General features: G+C 41.3%; 1 protein-coding gene across 1 annotated transcript in view; it reads left to right on the top strand.

Annotated features, from left to right (window-relative positions):
* LOC139717095 (probable E3 ubiquitin-protein ligase HERC1) overlaps positions 1-20,739 on the top strand; it is a 78,479-nt gene that overhangs the window by 46,596 nt on the left and 11,144 nt on the right. Inside the window, 18 exon segments of the mRNA XM_071628601.1 lie at positions 1,646-1,766; positions 2,600-2,772; positions 3,321-3,621; positions 4,692-4,933; positions 5,590-5,747; positions 7,101-7,428; positions 7,900-8,095; positions 9,608-9,893; positions 10,543-10,757; positions 12,882-13,085; positions 13,696-13,826; positions 15,046-15,251; positions 15,786-15,915; positions 16,581-16,730; positions 17,288-17,560; positions 18,035-18,394; positions 19,128-19,253; positions 20,420-20,558. Coding sequence (XP_071484702.1) covers positions 1,646-1,766; positions 2,600-2,772; positions 3,321-3,621; positions 4,692-4,933; positions 5,590-5,747; positions 7,101-7,428; positions 7,900-8,095; positions 9,608-9,893; positions 10,543-10,757; positions 12,882-13,085; positions 13,696-13,826; positions 15,046-15,251; positions 15,786-15,915; positions 16,581-16,730; positions 17,288-17,560; positions 18,035-18,394; positions 19,128-19,253; positions 20,420-20,558 — 3,739 coding nt within the window.

Raw genomic sequence — 20,739 nt, 5'->3', positions numbered from 1 at the left:
GCTGACATTCCTCATATGGGCTTCTCTTGGTGGTTGATTTGTAGCAGTCCTACAGTTGGCACTTACCCTTTCTGTGCCAGGGACTTTGGATAGTGTGTAAAACACTGGGGGGTTTTCTGTGCCAATTCTCCCGTTTCACAATCTATGCACCACCAATGTCCACACTGTGGTAGGGATGTTTTCCCACTTCTAGGTCGACAGCATTCACTGAACAGCTGTTTCTAACATAGCAGCACAGCATGCGAGTTTTGCAGGATGTAAGTCAACCAATTGAAGAATGTATTGAACTGCCTGCAGTATTACCAGCACATGGAAGGAGGATTAGTTGTAATAGAATTAGCAGTGAGATTCCAATGAAAGTATGAAGTTCTAAAGTACGTAATCACATAGAATCAGAATGAAACAGGCAACAAGTGAAAGGTTTGTAACTTTGTAATACTGTCAGTACAGTACAGAAGTGTCACTTGCGGACTGGAACAATCACATTGTGTGGTGGAGTAAGAAATTTATTAGACTTCTGATATTTACACTCGGCGACAACTTTTTTGAGTTGTGAAAATGACTAAAAAGCACTGCGATGTAAACAGTGATGTACCTAACCCGATAATGATTTTTAACTCCTGAACCACAATTCTAGCTACTAGTGTAACTATCACTGTATCGTGTATATGGCTAAAAGATGCTTACATGTCTGGTGCATACTGTACCAATCTAGCGCACGTGAGGGTTGTCGACCTATCTCCCAGAAAGCAACACTCTAACTGACTGTGGCATTGAACCATGGATTGGGAAATGTGAAGATTGGCACTCAAAGCACAGAAAGGGTTAATATGAAACATGTACTGTCCATTAATGATAATGTACATTGTATGTACAGCTGTATATATGTGACCCACCACAACAAAAAGATCCTAAAGTCGCTGACGGCTGAGCTGAGAAAGTCGAGTTTAAAGTCAGATCGTCAAAATCACTCAAAAGGATTGGACTTCTGTTTTTGGCATAACTTTGTAGTCTAATGTATCATCTATCATCTGCCGAAATTTCGAAGCAAAATGATCAAAGGAAAAGCAAGAAATTAGCGGTTTTCTGGGCCATGATTTTTCGACTTTCAATGGAACAGAAACGACTCTTAAGATTTGTATTTAGCACCACAGCTAGACTCCGCCCCTAGCAACGAGGGAGTGATTTTATTGGTTAGTACGTAGCATCCTGGTTACTAATTGGTCGTGCGTAGACCACTGGCGCTAAGCTTGAATGAACATCGCGGAGGTCGCTATGAGCATACCCTCTATTGTCAAGAGGTGAAAATTTTCTTGCCTCCCCTTGATCATGATAACGTCGGAAAGAAAACTTTGAAGGCAGTTTTCTCGAAACACTGATTTCCTGAACCACTTGATTCACTAATAAAATCATCGATTTCTCTGCAACCAAGTACTTTCATGTGTTGTGATATATATGAAATTAAAGTGGAAGAGTAAGTCATGTCATTTTCAGAAAATTGTCCTCCTGTAACTTTAGGATCATTTTCTTGTAGCGGGTCACATAATTATGTCTATCTTTATATACTTTTCATTTTCCATCGCTTGATTACTGTTTCTGTCTCTTCTGTTTGTTTTTTGACAGCACTGAGAACAACCTGACAGAGATTACACCAGGCGTGTCCACCGAGCGGCCTCCGTCTCGTCTGGAGAGGTATCGGGCAGTGGCTGACCTTTCCTCTCTGGCCAATGCCATGGCAAGAAGTCTGGACACACCGAGTGTCCCATGTAAGAACCGCATCCAATCCTAACACTGTCCAGTGTTAGGATTGTCTTTAACACTTTTGCTCTCTAACCCATTGAGGACGAGTCCCGAGTGTACTTAGGCAAGTGTCTATGAGAAATTAGTGTTGTAGCAAAATCAGTCCATCCTCAACGGGTTAAGAAGATATTATCACTCTGGAATCAATTCCTTTTTAAGTGGACCTGCCACTTAAAATATGTCCAACCATGTGCTAACTTTTAACCAGAAGCCTTCATGACTTTGTGAGCTAGGTTGAGTCAAAGGTTACATCTTTGGCTGAGGAAGGATTGGTATTGACAAAAGAGCTAAAATTTCTGTTTTTCATGCAAGTTTCACCACACTCTATCATCTCTATCCTATGACTGTAACTATATCATAAAATGACCTGACTACTGATTTGTGGGAAAGGATGGATTAAGAGTGAGTGGGGTAATGAATTGTATAACTAGGAAAAAGAAGACATCCATAATTTCCCACTTTATTATCATTTAATGTATGAATTCCTACATGATCATCATTTTATGCAACGCTACACACTGGCACTGTTGTGACGGTCCAGGACCAGTGAAAATCACTGTCAGACCAGTAACCTTTTCAGGAATGGACCGATAAAAAATGGCAAAACTGGGTAACTACTGGACCAACAGACAGATTGGACTAGTAGAAGAAATGGTTTAGTGTGCAGCCCTGTTTTATGTGTAAATTCCCTTTGCACTGTTATTGCGTTTTGACTGGTAAAGTTTGTAGATCCTACTGAAGGCCTTTGACATCTAAAGTAAAGTTTTGTGATTTCCCAATCCCCCACCCACTCTACCAGACCAAGACCTGATGGGGATGGGAAGCAGTCTCCTTGGTGGACCTCTTCCTCAGCATCTCCAGGACGTCGTCATCTTTGATGACGAGGAGATGGAAGTTGAAGAGAGTCAGACGACGTCGCTGTTGAATGAGATCGCATCAGAGAGGGAGCTACTGGGTCTCTGGTATGAGGAGGTATGAACATTGCCCTCTTTTGTTCACTTATTTAATGCCAACACACCAAACTGCTCCCATAGTTAACAGGCAGCACTTATCTGCTTCATGACTTGTGAATGATAGTGTTTGTTTCAAGATTTTAAGAAATTTTAGTTGATTTTATAACCCTTGCTTGATATGCTCAGCAAGTTGTGATGCTGGTACCTAAACAAATTTCCCAAACTACCAGTGCCTACTTCATTTTGAAGCTAAAGATGAGAAACTATTTGATGTTAAGGATGAAGTTTAATGTGCCATGCTTAATGCATTCTTTTTTAAAACGTAGGATTTGGTTAATCCTTTCTTGAACTTTTGACAAATGTGTACAATGCAACTGGGCCTTCTGTGCCAATCACATGAAGAGTGAACATATGTGAAATATCTATACAAACAGTTGTGTGCTTAGTCTGTCACCTTTTTATTCTTTCGCTTTTAAGTCTTGTGAATTAATACTCGTACGCCGGTCTCTTCAAGCGTCATTGTTAATGTATAAGACTAATTTCCTGGCTTGTTCTTTGGTTGGATAGCTTTCCCATGACTATGAGGGGCCGGGTTCACAGGTGGTCTGTGAGTTGTGTGGGGCCTCCATCACCCATTTCAATCGTCACATGAGACAGTACCACCCTGGGTGTGGACGGAGCTGTGGCCACATGGGTTACCGTAGCAACGGATCCTACGTGGACGGCTGGTTTGGAGGGGCGTGTGGGACAGGGACGCCTTACTACCTGATGTGTAAGGACTGTCGGCAGAAGTACCAGCAGGGGAAGACTCCCCAGCAGTCTCCTATTGCTGTGGATCTTGGGATGGGTGCCGATGTAGGCATGGACGGTGAGATCTTATATTATACTCCAGCAACATCTTCAAACTTTAACTTTAATTGTAAGCTTGGAGATAGGGCTGTTATTGGTGATCATTTGCCGAAATTCATCCAGATTTTCAGTGGGAGGATTAAAATGGTTATTAATGTGCTGATTGTGATAGTATTCTTTACACGAGGGTCTGTTGTAAACCTCACGTGGTAGATAAGATAAAATCTATGTCATGGTAATTTCAAGATGCTTTTGCATACTGTATACGGCAAATATTTTGCAAGGTTTTTATTTTCGTGAACTTTGCGAGTCAGCTGCTATTCGCGAAATTAAAAACACGTGAAAATATTGACTCTGATCCTGATATGAATGTGACGTACGCGTACACATTTCTCCGTTGAGTACAGGACTCCAAGATCGCGAATTTAACCACTCGCGAAATCGTCAGGAAGTCCCGATTCGCGAAAATTTAGACTCGCTAAATATATGGCGTTTACAGTATTAAGATAAGTTTGATAATGTATTTAACCAATTCATTCAAACATCTGGCTAAATTATTGGTAATAAGTGTATATCAGCAAGTAAATATATTATTCAGCAAGAGAAACTGCATGGATTTATTTCTGTTTATCTGTATTTCAGAGTATCCACATCAAATTACCAGCTTGAGCATGATTGAGCAGTGTAATGTAAACTTACGAAATGTGAATGTCCTCCACTTCTTCCCCTCCCCCTCCCAAAGAAATTCAGTAGTGACACACTCTTCTTATACTAAATATCCTGTAAATCAAAATTTTGATTGGAAGTGGATTGTGTCGTCCATGCATGCTTCTCAGTCTTTTTAAACTAGTGACCCACTTGGTCTCCTTTTTTTTTTTTTAAGGACCAGTTAGATTGAATACAAATTTTTTTCATTGCATGTCTGGCCGACATCATGGCTCACCTGTAAGAGCTTGCCGGCCACTGGTTGAAAAGCACCCACCAGTGCTATTTCCGTCAAGTCTGTATTTTGAGCACATTCATCAAGACCAAGCATTTCTTAAAAGGCAATTTTTGTTTCTGATATCTGTTTTCCTCCTACCACTCCAGATGATGCAGGTTTCTCAGCCATGGATGAAGAGCTCCTTCTGTCCGGACAGGAGAACTTTGAGCAAGTCATGCACCGGCTGGGGCTGACAGAGAATAGACCTATCCCTGCACCCCTGGACTTTATGGAGTTAGACCCTCTTGGGGCCAGGGCCTGTTCGGACTGTAGAGGGCGCGGTTCTTGCAGTGGTCATCAGAGTGGTGAGTTCTGTCTCTTCCAAGTCATATCATTTCACCCCTATTTGGTTCTTGATGTCAGAATGGTATGCATGAAAGTTGAGATTTATGGTCTGCTGTTTGGGCATTTTAGACTTGTTCCTTGAATATTACATTGTTTGGTTGTTGTAGTTATTGTTGTGGTGGTGGTGGTTGTTGTTGTTTATGTTGTGGTCATGGTGGTTCTTGTTGTTCCAGTACTGAGAGACAAAAAATTAATCAGTGAAAAAGAAAATTGCCATCAAACTGCTTTCAATAAGTTACAGCCATGCTGTGAGAAATCTAAGATTTGTCAAAACTTGTGTTGTTTGAAGACGAGAAGCTCTTCTCACTGTATACCAAGGTGTGCTGTTCTGTATTTCATCAGAGATATTCAAGATTAAGTTCAAAACTTTTAATCGCATTACATGAAAGTTTAGATGCCTTTTGGTAAGCACTTTGTGCTGCATTTACTAGTGTGGTGTAGGTCAAACCTTTTATACATGTATGAGCTGGTTTTACTGTAGCATACATTTCTCGTACACAATGGATGCATGTCTGAGTATAATTGGGACTAGTCTTCAATAGGTCAAGAAGTGCACAGGGTGTTGGAGTTATGAGTGGGAATAACAGAAGAATCAAAGTTTGTTTCTTCTGAATATTCCTGTCCTCTTCTTTTCATTGACCAGACCTGAATGGGGCCCAGAACGGTGGTCCTTCATGCCGTATGTCACTAGGTGAGCAGGTGTCTCTACTGGTGTCAGCCCAGGAGAGGGGCGTGGCACTCCACAAGGTGATGGTAGCCTCTCAGGTGTTACTGGCTCGCTCCATGGTGATGAGGGCGCTGTCTCTGCTCTCTGTCAGGTGAGATGGGAAACCTAAAGGAGACCTTTGGATGATTTTCAGATATTTTACATATGAAGAACTTTAAATTGGTTACACTGGGTGCAGAGTTTCAGAATTTGTAGTGATTGGGATGAGGAATACGAGTGTTTTCAAAATTTATAATGAATCACAATAAACAGGGTTGATGACATGGCAGCCTCACAACAAGAATGCATGAGTTGGGGCTCAAGGAAGCAGAACAAAAGAAGAAGGCATGCATAAATTCTACATACATGTAGGTGAACTTGTTAAGCACATGGTATTGTAATGGAATTACACTGCTCCATTTCTGAAATATGCGAGGCTCCTATGTCATCAACACTGTTCAGTGCAATTTGTTCAAGATTTTTCAGAGTATCGTTTCTCTGCTCAAGGATCACAATAGATTCCACAAATCTACACATGGTGCTGTTGATTTATGTACTACAGGATGTAAAATTATGAAAATCGTCTGGCACGACCCTTTGACACACTCAGATATTGACTTACTGCCGTCCCAGTAAACAAACACAACAGGCAAGTTCTGGAAGTCATTTGGAAAGAACCATTCATCTCTAACCCGGCAGAAGGGCCCTAGCTTGAAATGTCAACCCCCAAATCATATTTTGGTTTGTGACATAATTCGACAGAGTTTTACGAGCTGTGTCATGTGATGTATCCATCATTATTTTTTCTATGACTTATCTCAAGGTTGCTACTTTGTGTAAATTAAGTTATATGCCATAGGAATATGACATCTTACTATGCAAGAACTGTGATTGAACCTTCCTGATATATACCCATTGTCGAGAATGCAGGTAATATACCACACTGATGTGAGCTTGTAGAATGTTTCTACTTTTCTTGTTGGGGAAATACTCAGATTGATAATAGAAATGCTGTGAAATTTGCTTTGATGGTACACAGTGTATATGTACAATTGTACTTGCATTTTTAAGCTGCCACAAGTGAATAGTGTTCCTTGTTAAGTTTCATTGCAACAAAACAATAGATTGACAGTGATGCCAGTTTTCAAGCAAAAGCCTGAATTCAGACCCTGGTAGTATCAAAGTTCAGGCCGTTTTTTGCATACAGAGTAGTTTCATGTAGATGTATTTCAGGCCCTCTCTTTCAGTCTATTGGCATCCCTGATTAAGTTAATTTTCTTTTCAGCGCTTAAAAATGCTACATTTTTCAATGCTTCTACTTTGTTTCCCTGTCACGTTATAAATGTTGAATCTTTTTCTGAGAGATGTTTGTTTAAATGGATATGATAGTTGAGAATTGAGCTCCACAGAGTTTGCATGTGACCTGTACAGAAGCTGACTATTTCCTGACTCTTCTCTCGTCTAGTGGGTCAGCATGTGACCTGTCTGAGGGACTAGAGAGACTAGGTTTAGCCGACATCCGACTCGTAGTCCGTCTCATGTGCCTGGCTGCTGCCGGGCGTGCTGACTTCACCACCATGTCCACTTCCTACCCGGAGGTGGGATCCACACTGACACAGTACTACGCCGGACCATCTGGGTCATCGACCTCCTCGTTGTCATCCTTCTCACCCGACATCACCACCACACAGAGCTCGCCGACGTCCAGTCTCTCGTATCTGAGCTCGGCCATCGGAGCCCTGGTGGCCAGTAACCCTAGCGCTGCCAAACTACTGGTGCAGCTATGCACCAAGGTAGGTGGAACTCTCTGAGCTTTAAAATATTTTTACTCTTGCCCTGGACTGAACAAGTCATACTGGGCAATGTTTGATGTGTTTGAGAGTTTCCAATGAATTAACTTGCCTATGCATTCTTGTTTTCTAAGAAGATTTGTCTTATCAGTGTAGAGATAGAGCTATATTATACTAATGATAGTAGTAGTAGTGGTAGTAGTAGTAGTAGTACTAGCAGCAGCAGCAGCAGCAGTAGTAGCAGTAGTAGTAGTAGTAGTAGCAGTAGCAGCAGTATTAGCAGCAGTAGTCCTGGCAGTAGTAGTAGTAGCAGCAGCAGTAGTGATACTAACAATATTGATGACAGTAATTGATAATTGATAATTGTGGCTACTTGTAAAGACCATACATTGTAGGTCCTCCTTTTGAAGCTCATGATATTTAAGACTGGAACTCTCTGTTTCAAGCCAACATTCTTCTGGCTGTCTTCCACAGGATTTGTTGTCCGCTGCATGTGGTCTCAACATTGCAGCCATAGACACGAGGGGAAGCCTTGGGATGGACGATCCCTCCAGCTCTGACCAGAGAGCTCTGTCCTCCCCAAGCTTTGCTGTCACCAAGGCCCTAGTAGCCCTCTTAGCTAAGAGCTCTCCAACCACCTCCAAGTCACAGCCTACTGGTGAAGTCAAAGGTATGACGGTCGCTTCCATGACATTATCGCTGCTTACCACAATTGCTCCTATGAAATATCTGCAAGCTAAGCCAAACATAAATTCTACCCTCAAACATAACCCTAACCTTAATCCTAATCCTCACATCATACTAAACCTGAATCCCTATGACAACCCTAACCCTAACCTCACATCTTTGGAGAAAATAAGACCAGAGTAATTGTCGCAGGAGCAAATGTTGTGTCACCATGATGATCATTGTTTTTACTCCTGCAGTTTAGATCAAAGTGATGTAATGAATGGGGAGCTTCAATGTACAGAGAATTGCATATTCAGTACATTTACCCATTTGCTTCTTATATAGACAAAATGGATATTATGTCCTGATAGTCCTGATGTACATGACTTTGAATTTGTAGTTGGGGGAAATATTCAGTTGCTTGTTCTTCTCTTTTGTAGAGGCCATTTTTTGTATACTAAGGTGCTGAAAACTTCTCCCCAATCACAATGCTATGAGAATAGTAGTAATGTAATGTACAACACTTTAGTACCTTACTAACACCACTCTATTCCTTCACACAATGTACTAAAATGATTATAATATCTGTCATTCAAATTCATGAAATTCTTCGTCGAGATGTTTTCATTGCAACTGATTGACGATTTGCCCTACATCGACGTAAATAAGCAATAAATTGATCAGTGTTTTAGTAGTAGCCATGATAAAAGCATGCATGCTATAAGGATTAGAACCAATATTTGCTGTCGGGTGAAAGCTCGGTGGTCTAGTGGAGATGACGCCTATCCGGTGATCAGGAGGTCGTAAGTTCGAATCCTGCTCAAGTATGTACGCCCATGATTTTTTATCATGGATACTACTAAAACACTGATCAATTCAGTGCTTATTTACGTCGATGAGGGCAATTTGTCAGTCAGTTGCAATGAAAACATCTTGATGGAAGAATTTCATGAATTTGAATAATTACACAGTACCCGCTGCATGCTATAAGGATTAGAACCAACACTTGCTGTCGGGCGAAAGCTCGGTGGTCTAATGGAGATGACGCCTGTCCGGTGATCAGGAGGTCGTAGGTTCGAATCCTGCTGGAGTATTTTCGCCCATGATTTTTTATCATGGCTACTACTAAAACATTGATCAATTCAGTGCTTATTTACATCAATATAGGGCAATTTGTCAATCAGTTGCAATATCTGTCATATACATGTATGTTCCTTGGTCAAGGATTTGTTTTGTTTTGTTTTGTTTTGTTTTGTTTTGTTTTGTTTTGTTTTGTTTTGTTTTGTTTTGTTTTGTTTTGTTTTGTTTTGTTTTGTTTTGTTTTGTTTTGTTTTGTTTTGTTTTGTTTTGTTTTGTTATGTTTTAAAAGGAAAGAGAGTTGTGTGATTTAGACTGGCTATTTCAAAGAGAAATGCTCAGACATTTGAGGAGATTTTTATTATTGCTACCCCATATATATTTTTTAAGTTAGTTTTTTTTTTTCCACGATTCTTCTTGTATCATTTTGATCCAGATGCCAAGCCCAAAGCAAACCCGCTCCTCCTAGCCAATGCCCTAGCAGCCTGTTGCCTGTCCAGCAGGCTAGCCAGTCCACATCGCCAGTGGGCAGCGCAGCAGTTGGTCAAGGCCTTGGCGGGGAAGGTGCGGGAGGAGATGGGGTCCAGGGGCCCCCAGTCTCTGCCCATGGTGGCCGACACCCAGGCAGAGTTACCCCCTTGCCCCCAGGAGAAGGTGGAGTCCCACACTGCACCCCTGACAGCCAGCAGGTGGAATGCAAAGAAGGGACTGCTGGCTACCTGGTAAGTGCCCCGCCCTTGCCCCCCCCCCCCCCCCCCAGATCCTTTTCAGCCACCCCTTTACCCGTCCTGTGCCCCCTCTTTTCATTCATTCAGATATAAATGACACATTACGTGTTCAAACTCTTATACATACACCAATCTTACAGGTGCGCAACAAAGTACCTTTGAGAGAAGCAATATGTGTTACAGATTACTTTGTGTTGTTTCTGTAATGTAGTCCTACCCAAAGCACTAGATGTTAACCATATTCATGAAACTGTATGACCATGAGTCACTCGCAATGATGGATACGAGAGATTGTTCAAGGGAAGGTTTTTCAGTTAGTATGGTGGTATTTCACTAGCTTTCATTTTCCAGACTTATTACTGGCATATCAGCAGAAAGCAGAACTGTGTGTACCAAGCCCATTCCCAATGTTCACTTTCTTCTGTTTTTGAATAGTAAAATGTCAAAAAGCCCTTGTCCTATGTGAGATACAATGAGTTTTTCTTTTAATCAAATGATTCCTGGAAAAAAAAAAAAAGCTTGGGACAATGAACAAATTAGTGTCTGTAGCAATAAGTTCTTGTTTGCAAGATCTCAGTTGTGAAAGCTGTTCAGATTCTGATTCTTGTCACATCCTAAACAAAACTTCTGATTTCCCTTCCAGTGGACGCGATGGGCGAGTGAGGACGTGGAGTCTCAGCCCCGCATCCCACCCCCTCTCCCAACAAATATGCACCTTCTCTGCCACTGAGGACCAGATTGCCATCCTGAAGGGGCGCTATCCAGACGGCCTCCCTCTTGCCAACTTCTGCTGGACTCCCAGTGGACGCATGATGGCCGGATCAGTGGACAACCTGGTCAATATCTGGTTTGCAACAGGTGAATTGAAGAGAGTGGACGATCGATGAAATCAGTGTTTTCAAAGACAATCTGTGAATCATTGTATATGACCATAATTCGATTGTGTTATAAGAGATGGGTAAGGAATAAGGGGTTGGAATTGCAATGTCTTGAAATTTACGTGATATTTCTTTATTGATATTATACCTGACCCTTTTGACATGATTGTCTGTCCTTTAGACATATCTTGCTGTAATTATACCCCCGCCAAACGAAGTTTGAAGGGGGTATATAGGAATCAGCGGACGGTCGGGCGGTCGGGCGGTCGGTCGGGCGGTCGGGCGGTCGGGCGGTCGGTCGGGCGGTCGGGCGGTCGGGCGGTCGGTCCGTTGCAAATCTTGCGTCGCGAACTACTTCCTCAGTTTTCAACCGATTCCCATAAAACTTGGCACAGATGTGTGCCTTGGGTTGTAGATGTGCAAGACGTATTTTTTGACAGTACCCAAAAGTACGTTGCCATGGTAACGGCATATTATGGGCAAAAATGGGTACAAATCTTGCGTCGCGAACTCCTCCCACAGTTTTTGATCAATTTTTATGAAATTAGGTACAGATGTTCATCTGAATATGTTAATGTGCAAGACACATATTTCCGCAGTGGCAAAAAGTGCGTTGCCATGGTAACGGCATGTTATCGGTAAAATATAGGGCAAAATGCTTCATGGCAAAACTGCTTCATCAGTGTTCTTCCAATTCTCATGGAATTCATATTGAATGTTTGTCTTAGGATATAGGTCAGCATGACACATTTCTTGACAGTGACAAAAAGTATGTTGCCATGGTAACAGCTCACATATTATGAGCCAAAATGATGGAAAATTTTGTGTTGCAAACTACTTCCTCAGTTTTTGCCCAATTTCCATGAAACTTGGTACAGATGTGTGCCTTTGGTTGTAGATGTGCAAGACGCATTTTTTTACAGTACCCGAAAGTACGTTGCCATGGTAACGGCATATTAATGGCAGAAGATCAAGGAAAGATCTTGCGGATTTAACTACTTCCTCAGTTTTTTGACCAAAGCTTATGAAATGTGGCACGCACCTTGATCTTGGTGGAAGATGTGGAAGACATATTTTTCGGACGTGTCGGAAGCTGCGTTGCCATGGTAATGGCATATAAATGGCAGAAGATCAAGGAAAGATCTTGCGGATTGAACTACTTCCTCTATTCGACTGAAGCTCATGAAATGTGGCACACACATTGGTCTTGGTGGGAAGATGTGCAAGACATATTTTTTGGACATGTCGGAAGCTGCGTTGCCATGGTAACGGCATATTAATGGTGGAAGATCAAGGAAAGATCTTGTGGATTGAACTACTTCCTCAGTTTTTGACAAAAGCTTATGAAATGTGGCACACACAATAGTCTTGGTGGGAAGATGTGCAAGACATATTTTTCGGACGTGTCGGAAGCTGCGTTGCCATGGTAACGGCATTTAAATGGCAGAAGATCAAGGAAAGATCATTCCTTGGTAAGACTGTCGTCACGGGGCGGGGGTATTAATCACCTTAAGTGATATTTCTAGTTCTTATATCCGTTTACAATTTACATTTATCTACATCTTCAATTACTGCTTCTACAACACCAAGACCACTTCTGTCAAGATGTTTTCTATTTTAAGGCCTATTTCATTGATACTTTGTTTGTTTCATTTCCATCTGAGAAGATGGCTGGATAGCCCATATTCAGCTGCAACAGCTGGTCTTCCATTGGGTCCAGTTGGATGAAAGGCGGGATCACTTCACCGAGTTAAACACCTTGCTCTTTGCGAAGAATAAATGAAGCGGGATCTTTTACATGCATGAGTTTTGACTCTCTCATACACGGGACCTTCATTTTATGTCCTATCCGAGGGACAGAGTGTTTTGCCTCTTAGTAGAGGGGACGGTATGATTACACACAGCATTGCTCGGTGGGACCTGGGAATCGAACTGGGGTCCTCAGGATCAGAAGGTAGACGTGCTACCGACTGAGCTAACTCACAGCCCAACAGATACTAAATGCAATAGCCTGTGAACATCAAGTCAATGATAATTTACTGTTCTTTTTTCAAGATGTGCCTCTCTCTGTGATACATGTTCCACTTTGATGCTTTGCTTGCAGGTGGGCGTGGTCACCTAGACATTCAGCCCCAGCTGGTGACAGCCCTTACCTGGCCCCTCCACAAGGGGCTCCTGGAGGGGAGGGCAGGGACCACCACCGACATGCTGGTGGTGGGGCGCGTGGATGGCTCCCTGGGACTGGTGGAGATCCTGGATCATACCACCTTCCACCGACTGGAGCTAGAGCAGTGCTACCGGCAGGGAGGTGAGGTGTTATGTAATAGGTGGCAGGCTTACTCTGTGTGTATATATCACTACACAGTCTATCACACCACATGTTTTCATCGTCTTCTTCTTCTTCTTCTTCTGCTTCTACTTCTTGCTCATCTTTGTCTTTGACTTTGTCTTCTTCATCTTCATCATCTTCTCTGTCATCTTCATCTTCCTCACAGCCCATTTCTCACACTTTATTGAGGATGGAGGTATCCCAATGTATGTGTAAGCTTGATGGTAACTACAAGGGTGTCATGTCTAATATAGTCAGTGAATAATAACTGAAATGACAGATAATGTTCAGCTCATGGCTTTGTGTCAACACAAATGATGTTACTGAGGTGAAAGAATAGTCCAGATTCATGAAATTCTTCCATGGAGTTGTTCTTTTGTTGTGACTACTACTATAGCACTGATCAATTCAGTGCTTTAATATTTACGTCGACATAGGGCATTTTATCATCAGTTTGCAAGGAAGAGTAGTCGTATTAAAGTCCTGTTAGATAACTTGTGGCAAAAGACCAAATAACAGTTTGTAAACATCCGTGCCAAGTTCCTAGACAACAGGTCACATTAATTGAACCACATGTTATCTCCCACAGTTGCTGTGACTTGCTTGGCATGGTACGATGAGGATCACCGTTTTGCTGTTGGCTACTCAGACGGTCAGCTGGCATTCTGCAGCCGGGACTCGTTTGACCCTGAACCGACCTTTGTCCTGGAGGCTCATGAGGTAAGACAATATTTACTTGTTTTCGATTTATGTGAATACAATGTTTTTTTCTGTGTTTTCTTTTTTGTTTGGATTTTCATTGCAAATGCTTCAAAAGTGTTATTATATTGCGTTGAGCGGGGGAGTTCTGTTCTTGATGCCGTCTAGCCAAGTAAAGTTTGTCTTGGATGATATGTTGTCAATATTTCTCTAGCCAAGTAAAGTTTGTCTTGGATGATATGTTGTCAATATTTCTCCAAGTCCAATCTCTTTTCCTAGCTTTCCTAGATGTCATTTTGCAGCCTTGATTTTAGTAAACAATATTAATGGTTGGCTTTCTCTTTGTGTTCGGTACCACCTGATGAACTGCCTTAGTATAGCATGTATTTCGTTTGACGGAAAAGAACAATCAGCCTTTCCAACATGAAGCCATTGTATATGATGAAACACATTGTACTCTTGGCCCCAGCAAACTTCCAGCCTGTATGATTGTGAGACTTTGGCCATCATGATATCCTATTGAGCTTTTATTCTGATGTAATCAGAGATATTCATTATGAATATTTTAGGGTGTTCTGCAGTCATCTTTACTGATAGCCTTGTGAGAAAAAAATAAACATTTATTGTAACATGGTGTCTGTGTAGACACCTGTTCTCTCGATATGTATTATATGGTGGTCTGAGTCAAGATATTTCATTGCCTGTTTTTCAAAGTACTTTATTTGAAATATGTGTTTAGATGAATATATGTTTGATGCAGAATGATAAATATCACGGTAGAAAAAAAAAAAGATTATTGTAACAGGAGCTATATCATCGGTGGGGTGACAAGACCTTGTATCTAACATTTTGGTGAAAATGACTTTTTTGGATTAACGGTCAAATAATCGGTTAAGTAACGTCCTGTCCAAATCCTAACTGTCATACCCTAAAAATGAAGCCACCACAGCATGTCAAAGGAAAGGCTATCCCATTCGCCACAGTGCTTTGGCCACCATGTTTTTTGGCTCTCTTGAACATTTGCCATTTTGTAGATGCGAGGTCTTGTCGCCCCAGCGACAAAAAAGTAATAGGAATTAATTAACAGACCCCACCACCTGAATATGTTTGTTTGTTTCTTTGTTCGTTCGTTCGTTTGTTCATTTGTTTGTTTGTTTGTTTGGGTTTAAGAAAAAAAAATTATGTATTTTGAAAGTATAGTGCTGGTCATTCACCTCACTTCTGTCCCGTTTCTCCCCAGAATCAAGTCCTGTGTGTAGAGTGGAACCCCACTGGTCATCTCCTGGCCAGCTGTGCAGCAGGTGACCCAGTCAGAATCTGGCTGCAGACCGGTAAACAGCCCAGCTGCCTCTATGAGCTCCATCTCCCATCCTGCCCTCTTGTCTCCACTCTACACTGGTGTTCCCTCAACCCACAGCTCAGCAAACCTTGTTTCCTACTGGCCATGTGAGTCAATATCAATGTTTGGTCTTAGATTGAGGCTTGCCGCACATATTTGTTGAGAAAAAACAATGTCAAATTTTGCATCAAATTGTGTTTTTGCAACTGATTGACAGATTGCCCTACACTGATATAAATAAACACTTGATTATTTAGTGTTTTAGTAGTAGCCATGACAAAACTCACAGGCATGCAAACTCGGGCTTGACTCAAACCCTCAACCTCCTGATCTCTAGACAGGTATCCTATCCACTAGTACATTGCAGGGCAATGTCAATCAGTGTCAACAATATGAAACATTGATTCTTGTAAATCATGCAGGACTTCAAACACTTGTACATGCAATCACAGATGGATAGTTACATAGTAGCAGTTGCTAACATGGGAGCTCCATGGTACAGTGGAGCATTCTTCTTTCCATGCAATCAGTGTCAATATACCATCTAAAATTTGGAATAAGGAAATCATTGTACAAGAAAGATGCTACTTAGAGGAAATAAAACATGTTGTGTAATATGTTTGTTGATTCCTTTCTTCCAGTGGCTGTGTGGCCGGTAGCCTCCACACCTGGCTTGTCCCATACCAGAACCGAATGGAGGTGTCTCCACCCATTGGTAGCAGACCAAGACAGTTCTTAGAACCCCTCACTTCAACCACCACGCCCCTTCAGGTTGGTTCCCTGCTTCTTATCTCATTATTTCATTCTTTGCCGAGAAGACGCAAAACTGTTTGATGCAATCTTCACAATGTTAAGCCTTTCTGTGTCAAGGACCTTGTACAGTATGTACAATGCTGTGAGGTTTTCTGAGCCAATCAGCACTCAACACACACAAAGGGTTATAGATTTAGAACATACGGTCCTGCTCAAGTATGATTTGATTAGTCACCATTCATTTGAATACCATGAACTGTGAAATGTTAAACTAACATGACGTTAACATGATCTTCTTGACAGTGTTCAAAAGCTCTGTTGTACTGCTTTGATTATCCTTTCAAAGATTTTTTTTCCACATTTTATTGAGGAGTCAAAAACTATCCACTCACAATATTACCTGGTAAGCATAAATATGTATACTAGACTCTGACATGAATTCATTATGGTAAATAGTCCTCAAAGTGTGATTATACCTTTATGATCAGTGAGCGAGTAGTAGACTTGCTAGCGTCTGCTTCCACTTAAAACATTTGTCACCAGATGAATATATGAATTGTGATATTTCTAGATGCTCATGTTTAATTTGTAATAGGAGTTGTATTGACAAAATTACAAGTGCAGCAGAGCAGTGGTGAAACACAAATATAAAGTAATACCACTGATGTTCTTTCCTCACTCAGGACCAACCAGCCATACCAAAAGAAAAGCCAAGGGAGCTGCTTGTGGTCAAAGGTCATACAGGGGTCATCACACACTTGACCTTTAGTTCTGATGGCCTCTTCTTGGCATCTGGCTGTTCTGAAGGACTGGTGAACATATGGGCCTTGCATGTAAGTTTTGAAATATCATAACTTACAATAATTCTCCCACTTGTTGGACAAAATTAAATTGAAGATATGAAAAATTTCACAAACTTCATATTCTGTATCTTTGTTTCTATGGGTACAAGTGTGCCGAAATATTTTTACCAGTAAGTAAGTAGCCAGCCAAATTGCAGTCAAGATATGTTGGTAGATGCTGAACTTGTGACTATAAAATTTTCCAAGTCAGAAAATCCAGTTTTGTCTTTGAGCACATGACACAAGTCATTCCTATGTCTTGTTATGTGCGACCAAATCTCTTTCCATATTTACATGTGATATTTATCATTTTATTGCTCAACATGTATGTTACTCCATATTAGTCTACAAATCAACTGCACAATCTCTATGTCCGTCACTTTGTTGAATAATGGACTCAAAAGATAACATCCTGTTTATATTCAATATGATTAGTCACCACTCATTTAATTGCCATATACTGTGAAATTTGAACTAATATTATCTTAGTATGAAAATGTGATGCTGTATTCTCAAAGCATTGGTTTGAATTCCTCTTTACCCTGCAGGAAGGGGTTGTCCTGAAGACCTTCCGTGGGACTGGACCGGTCCAGGACCTCAGCTGGACCTCGGGGCCCTGCTTGGCCTTTTGTTTCTCCAAGTCTTCCTGGCTGACGGTGGCCACCTGCTCCGAGGACTGGTACCTCAAGCACCGGGTCTTTGCCGCCTGTCGCATGGCGCTGGTCTCCCAGGGCATTGTGGGATTGCACCAGGCTCCTTTCCTGCGCGCCTTTCTAGACAGACTTCCCATGATCCTCCAGACACAGTACATGGCTGAGAAGGTGAGTCAGACGTCCAGTTTAGGACTAAGTTGTGGTATAAGCCATGTGAAATGAAACGAAATGAAATGTATTCATTCATATTCCACATTGCAAACAAGTGAACATAGAATATATCATGACATTTTTGCATATACTGTAAAGCAAGATATTTTCGCAGCTTGAAATTTTCAAGAATTGCCACTGGCATTCAATGCATATAGTTTAGACAAAAACTTTTGCATGAATATTAATTTAATCAAATCTTTTGCATAATAAGAAGTAGAGTTTCTATTAGAAGAAGTTGGAAGAATGACAAACCAAAATTGTTATGTCAATAGATCTGATCAGTTGTTGATATTTTATTCTATATGTTTGAAGTGATATTTTGAATTTAGATATGATTCTTTGATAAGATATTCACGACAATGAGATACATGTGTCAACAATCATTGTCCAAGGTGAAGTAAATCTCTGTTTTTCTTCTCTCTCATCCAGGGCCATGTTTTGAGGGGAGACCAACTGGTCCACAGCAGTTTCCTGCAATGCCTAGCTGCCCTGGCACTGGCCCTCAATCTTGGTCCAGCCCTGTACCTCCGGCCCAAACCTCTCCAGCACACTCACTGCCGAGAGGACTCGGCTCCAGTCCTACTAGAATGGAACTGGCTCTCTGCCTTCTGTACGGCAATGAAGTCTGCCACGGCTTTGGTCCAGCGGGAGGTCATGCCCCCGGAGTTTGTCGTCCCGGACGTGGAGGGGCTGGACATTGGCAGCGAGAGCCTTAGGCCAGTGTCCAGCCAGGAATGGACACTGACTATGGACAAGCAGATTATGGCCTGGGCAACACAGAAGCCAGAGGTTAGACAAATTGATTTGAAAAGCTGATGTAGAAGACATGACAGAGTTAAGATTATGAGAAGTCAGTGTTGCATGTCTCAAATTAGCTTATTATGAATTGGAGGTGTATCAATCATTTTACTTGTATGTACAAATGTAGTACCATTTCTAAGTCATTTATCCTTATATATATTACTACTGTGTCTGCTACTGGTTGCTCAGTTGGTACCAGAGTATTATTCCTTGAGGAAAAAGTGCAGAGGTGTGAAGTTTGTTTGCTAGTATGAAGGCTCAGATGATATGGAGATCTGGGTACTTAGCACATACATCTTGTCAGTGGCAACCATACCATGACAAATGACAACCAGGCAAGACTTGAGCCAAGAACTCTCCAGAGCTCAAACCTCAAGAGACATGGTGAGGCTGAATTCAAGGGCCATGCTTGCCTTTGCTGTTCTATATCAAAGAAAAAGTTCGTACTGTTTTCCTCTCTTTTGTAAAAATCTGTATTACCAATAACTTGTAGTGACAAGTTTGTGTTGTCAGTAAATTGTCAAAAGAGTGATGATTTGTTATTTTGATGGAAATCTGGCACCGATAAGATGTCCAAGAAAAAAAGAATCTGATTATCTAGCAGCAGGGAAGCAGTAATTATTAACAGTGCAAAGTTTTGAAATGTGCACTCTGCTTTTACTTGCTCAATGTCCAAATATCCCAACTGATTTCAAATTTTAATCTGATTTCTCTTCATCAGGACTGGCAGCTAGGTGGTCGCTGTGAGGTGTATGTCTGGGGGAGTGGAAGGCATGGTCAGCTGGCTGAGGCTGGGAGAGGGACAACCACACCCAACCTCGTCACTTCTTTCTCCTCGGCTCAACAGGTCAGCAGGCATCACACTCAATCCTTCAAGATACTGTAAAAGAGGACATTTATATTATATTGGATGGCCATGAATGGGATACCAGGGAATATTGCTCATATTGCACGAATCGAAGATGAGCGCAATATTGAACCTAACGAGTGCAATATTCCCTGGTATTCCATGAATCAAGGCCATCCAATATAATTATTATCATCTATGCAATCAAGCAGAGCAAGCATAAACTGCACAAAATTACCCGGCTTCTACTCGTCTTGGAAGTTGACTCTGCAGTCACATCCCAGCACTGAAAAGGGGAAGCCCCTAAAACTGCGTATGAAACAAACAACTAGCAAGATGTTTGCGGGCTCGTGAATTGTAACAAAATGACGCGCACTAGTAGCAAGCGTTTGCGCATTCAGCAAGCGTTTGCGCATTCAGCAAGCGCTCGCGCGATAGATGAGACAGAATTGAATATGGTGTGATCTTGAACGGCAAGTAACAACGGTAGCCTATGGGGAATTAATACGTTGGCCTATGCGTTTCGTTCAATATGCTCTGATATTGAACGGTAAAAATTGAGCGGACTACAATACGCGTTTTTAATGCGCCGCTAAAACGCTCTTATATAGATGATAATTTTGCATATCTTATGGAACATGAAACTAGTGCAAAAATGAAAGCACTCAAATGTTTTGCTTGTTATTCATTATTATACTATTTTATATTTTGAGTCTGTGGATTGAAAAGAGCGTAAAAATTGTCTTACTTGGCTAAGTGCGAAAAATTTGTGCTTTTACAGTGATGGAAAAGTCATTCTATTTATGTTGTTTTGTGAAAGAGGCTTCGATGGTCTCAAAACAAATGAAAGTATGATTATATTGATGATAGCATCTATATTCTACATCATTTTTAATCAAAATTGAAAAGCAAATATGTAGATATACAATGTAGGTTGACATCCACACCGAGTTTGAAATTATAATTTGAATCCATTTAACTACCGTATCATGAAGAGTGTGTGACTATTCCAAAGTTGTTTCATGTAGCAAAATGTGTCACATTGCATGGAACAATTTTTTTGCATTATGAGTAGTTCAGGTCAGATGTCTATCAGTACAAAACAGTGTGTCTTTATGTAACATTTCGGTTTTATGGAATGTCTGTGTGTGGCTTGCTCCTTGTAGGTGATTCTAGGCCAGAACTGCACATTTGTCATCCACTCCAATGGTACTGTGTCTGCCTGTGGGGAGGGCAGTTATGGCCGACTGGGTCAGGGTAACTCAGATGATCTCCACACACTCACGGTTGTCTCCGCTCTTCAAGGTATGACAAGAAATTTTAATTCCATATTTCCAGAGAGCTACAATAGTATGTTTATTCTAGTGTAACAGCATGTCAATATATTTGGAAGTTATATGACATAAGATCAGCAATAGCTTTTTATGTGGGGCCAAGATACAGCATTTGACTTTACACACAGAACAGAATTGATCAATAGGATTTC

The sequence above is a fragment of the Diadema antillarum genome, unplaced genomic scaffold (assembly GCF_040938485.1).
Source record: "Diadema antillarum isolate AM-2024a unplaced genomic scaffold, OU_Dant_1.0 scf00000071, whole genome shotgun sequence".
NCBI classification, from domain to species: domain Eukaryota; kingdom Metazoa; phylum Echinodermata; class Echinoidea; order Diadematoida; family Diadematidae; genus Diadema; species Diadema antillarum.
Note: the sequence above shows the minus strand (reverse complement) of the source record. Positions and strands in the feature narration are given on the sequence as shown.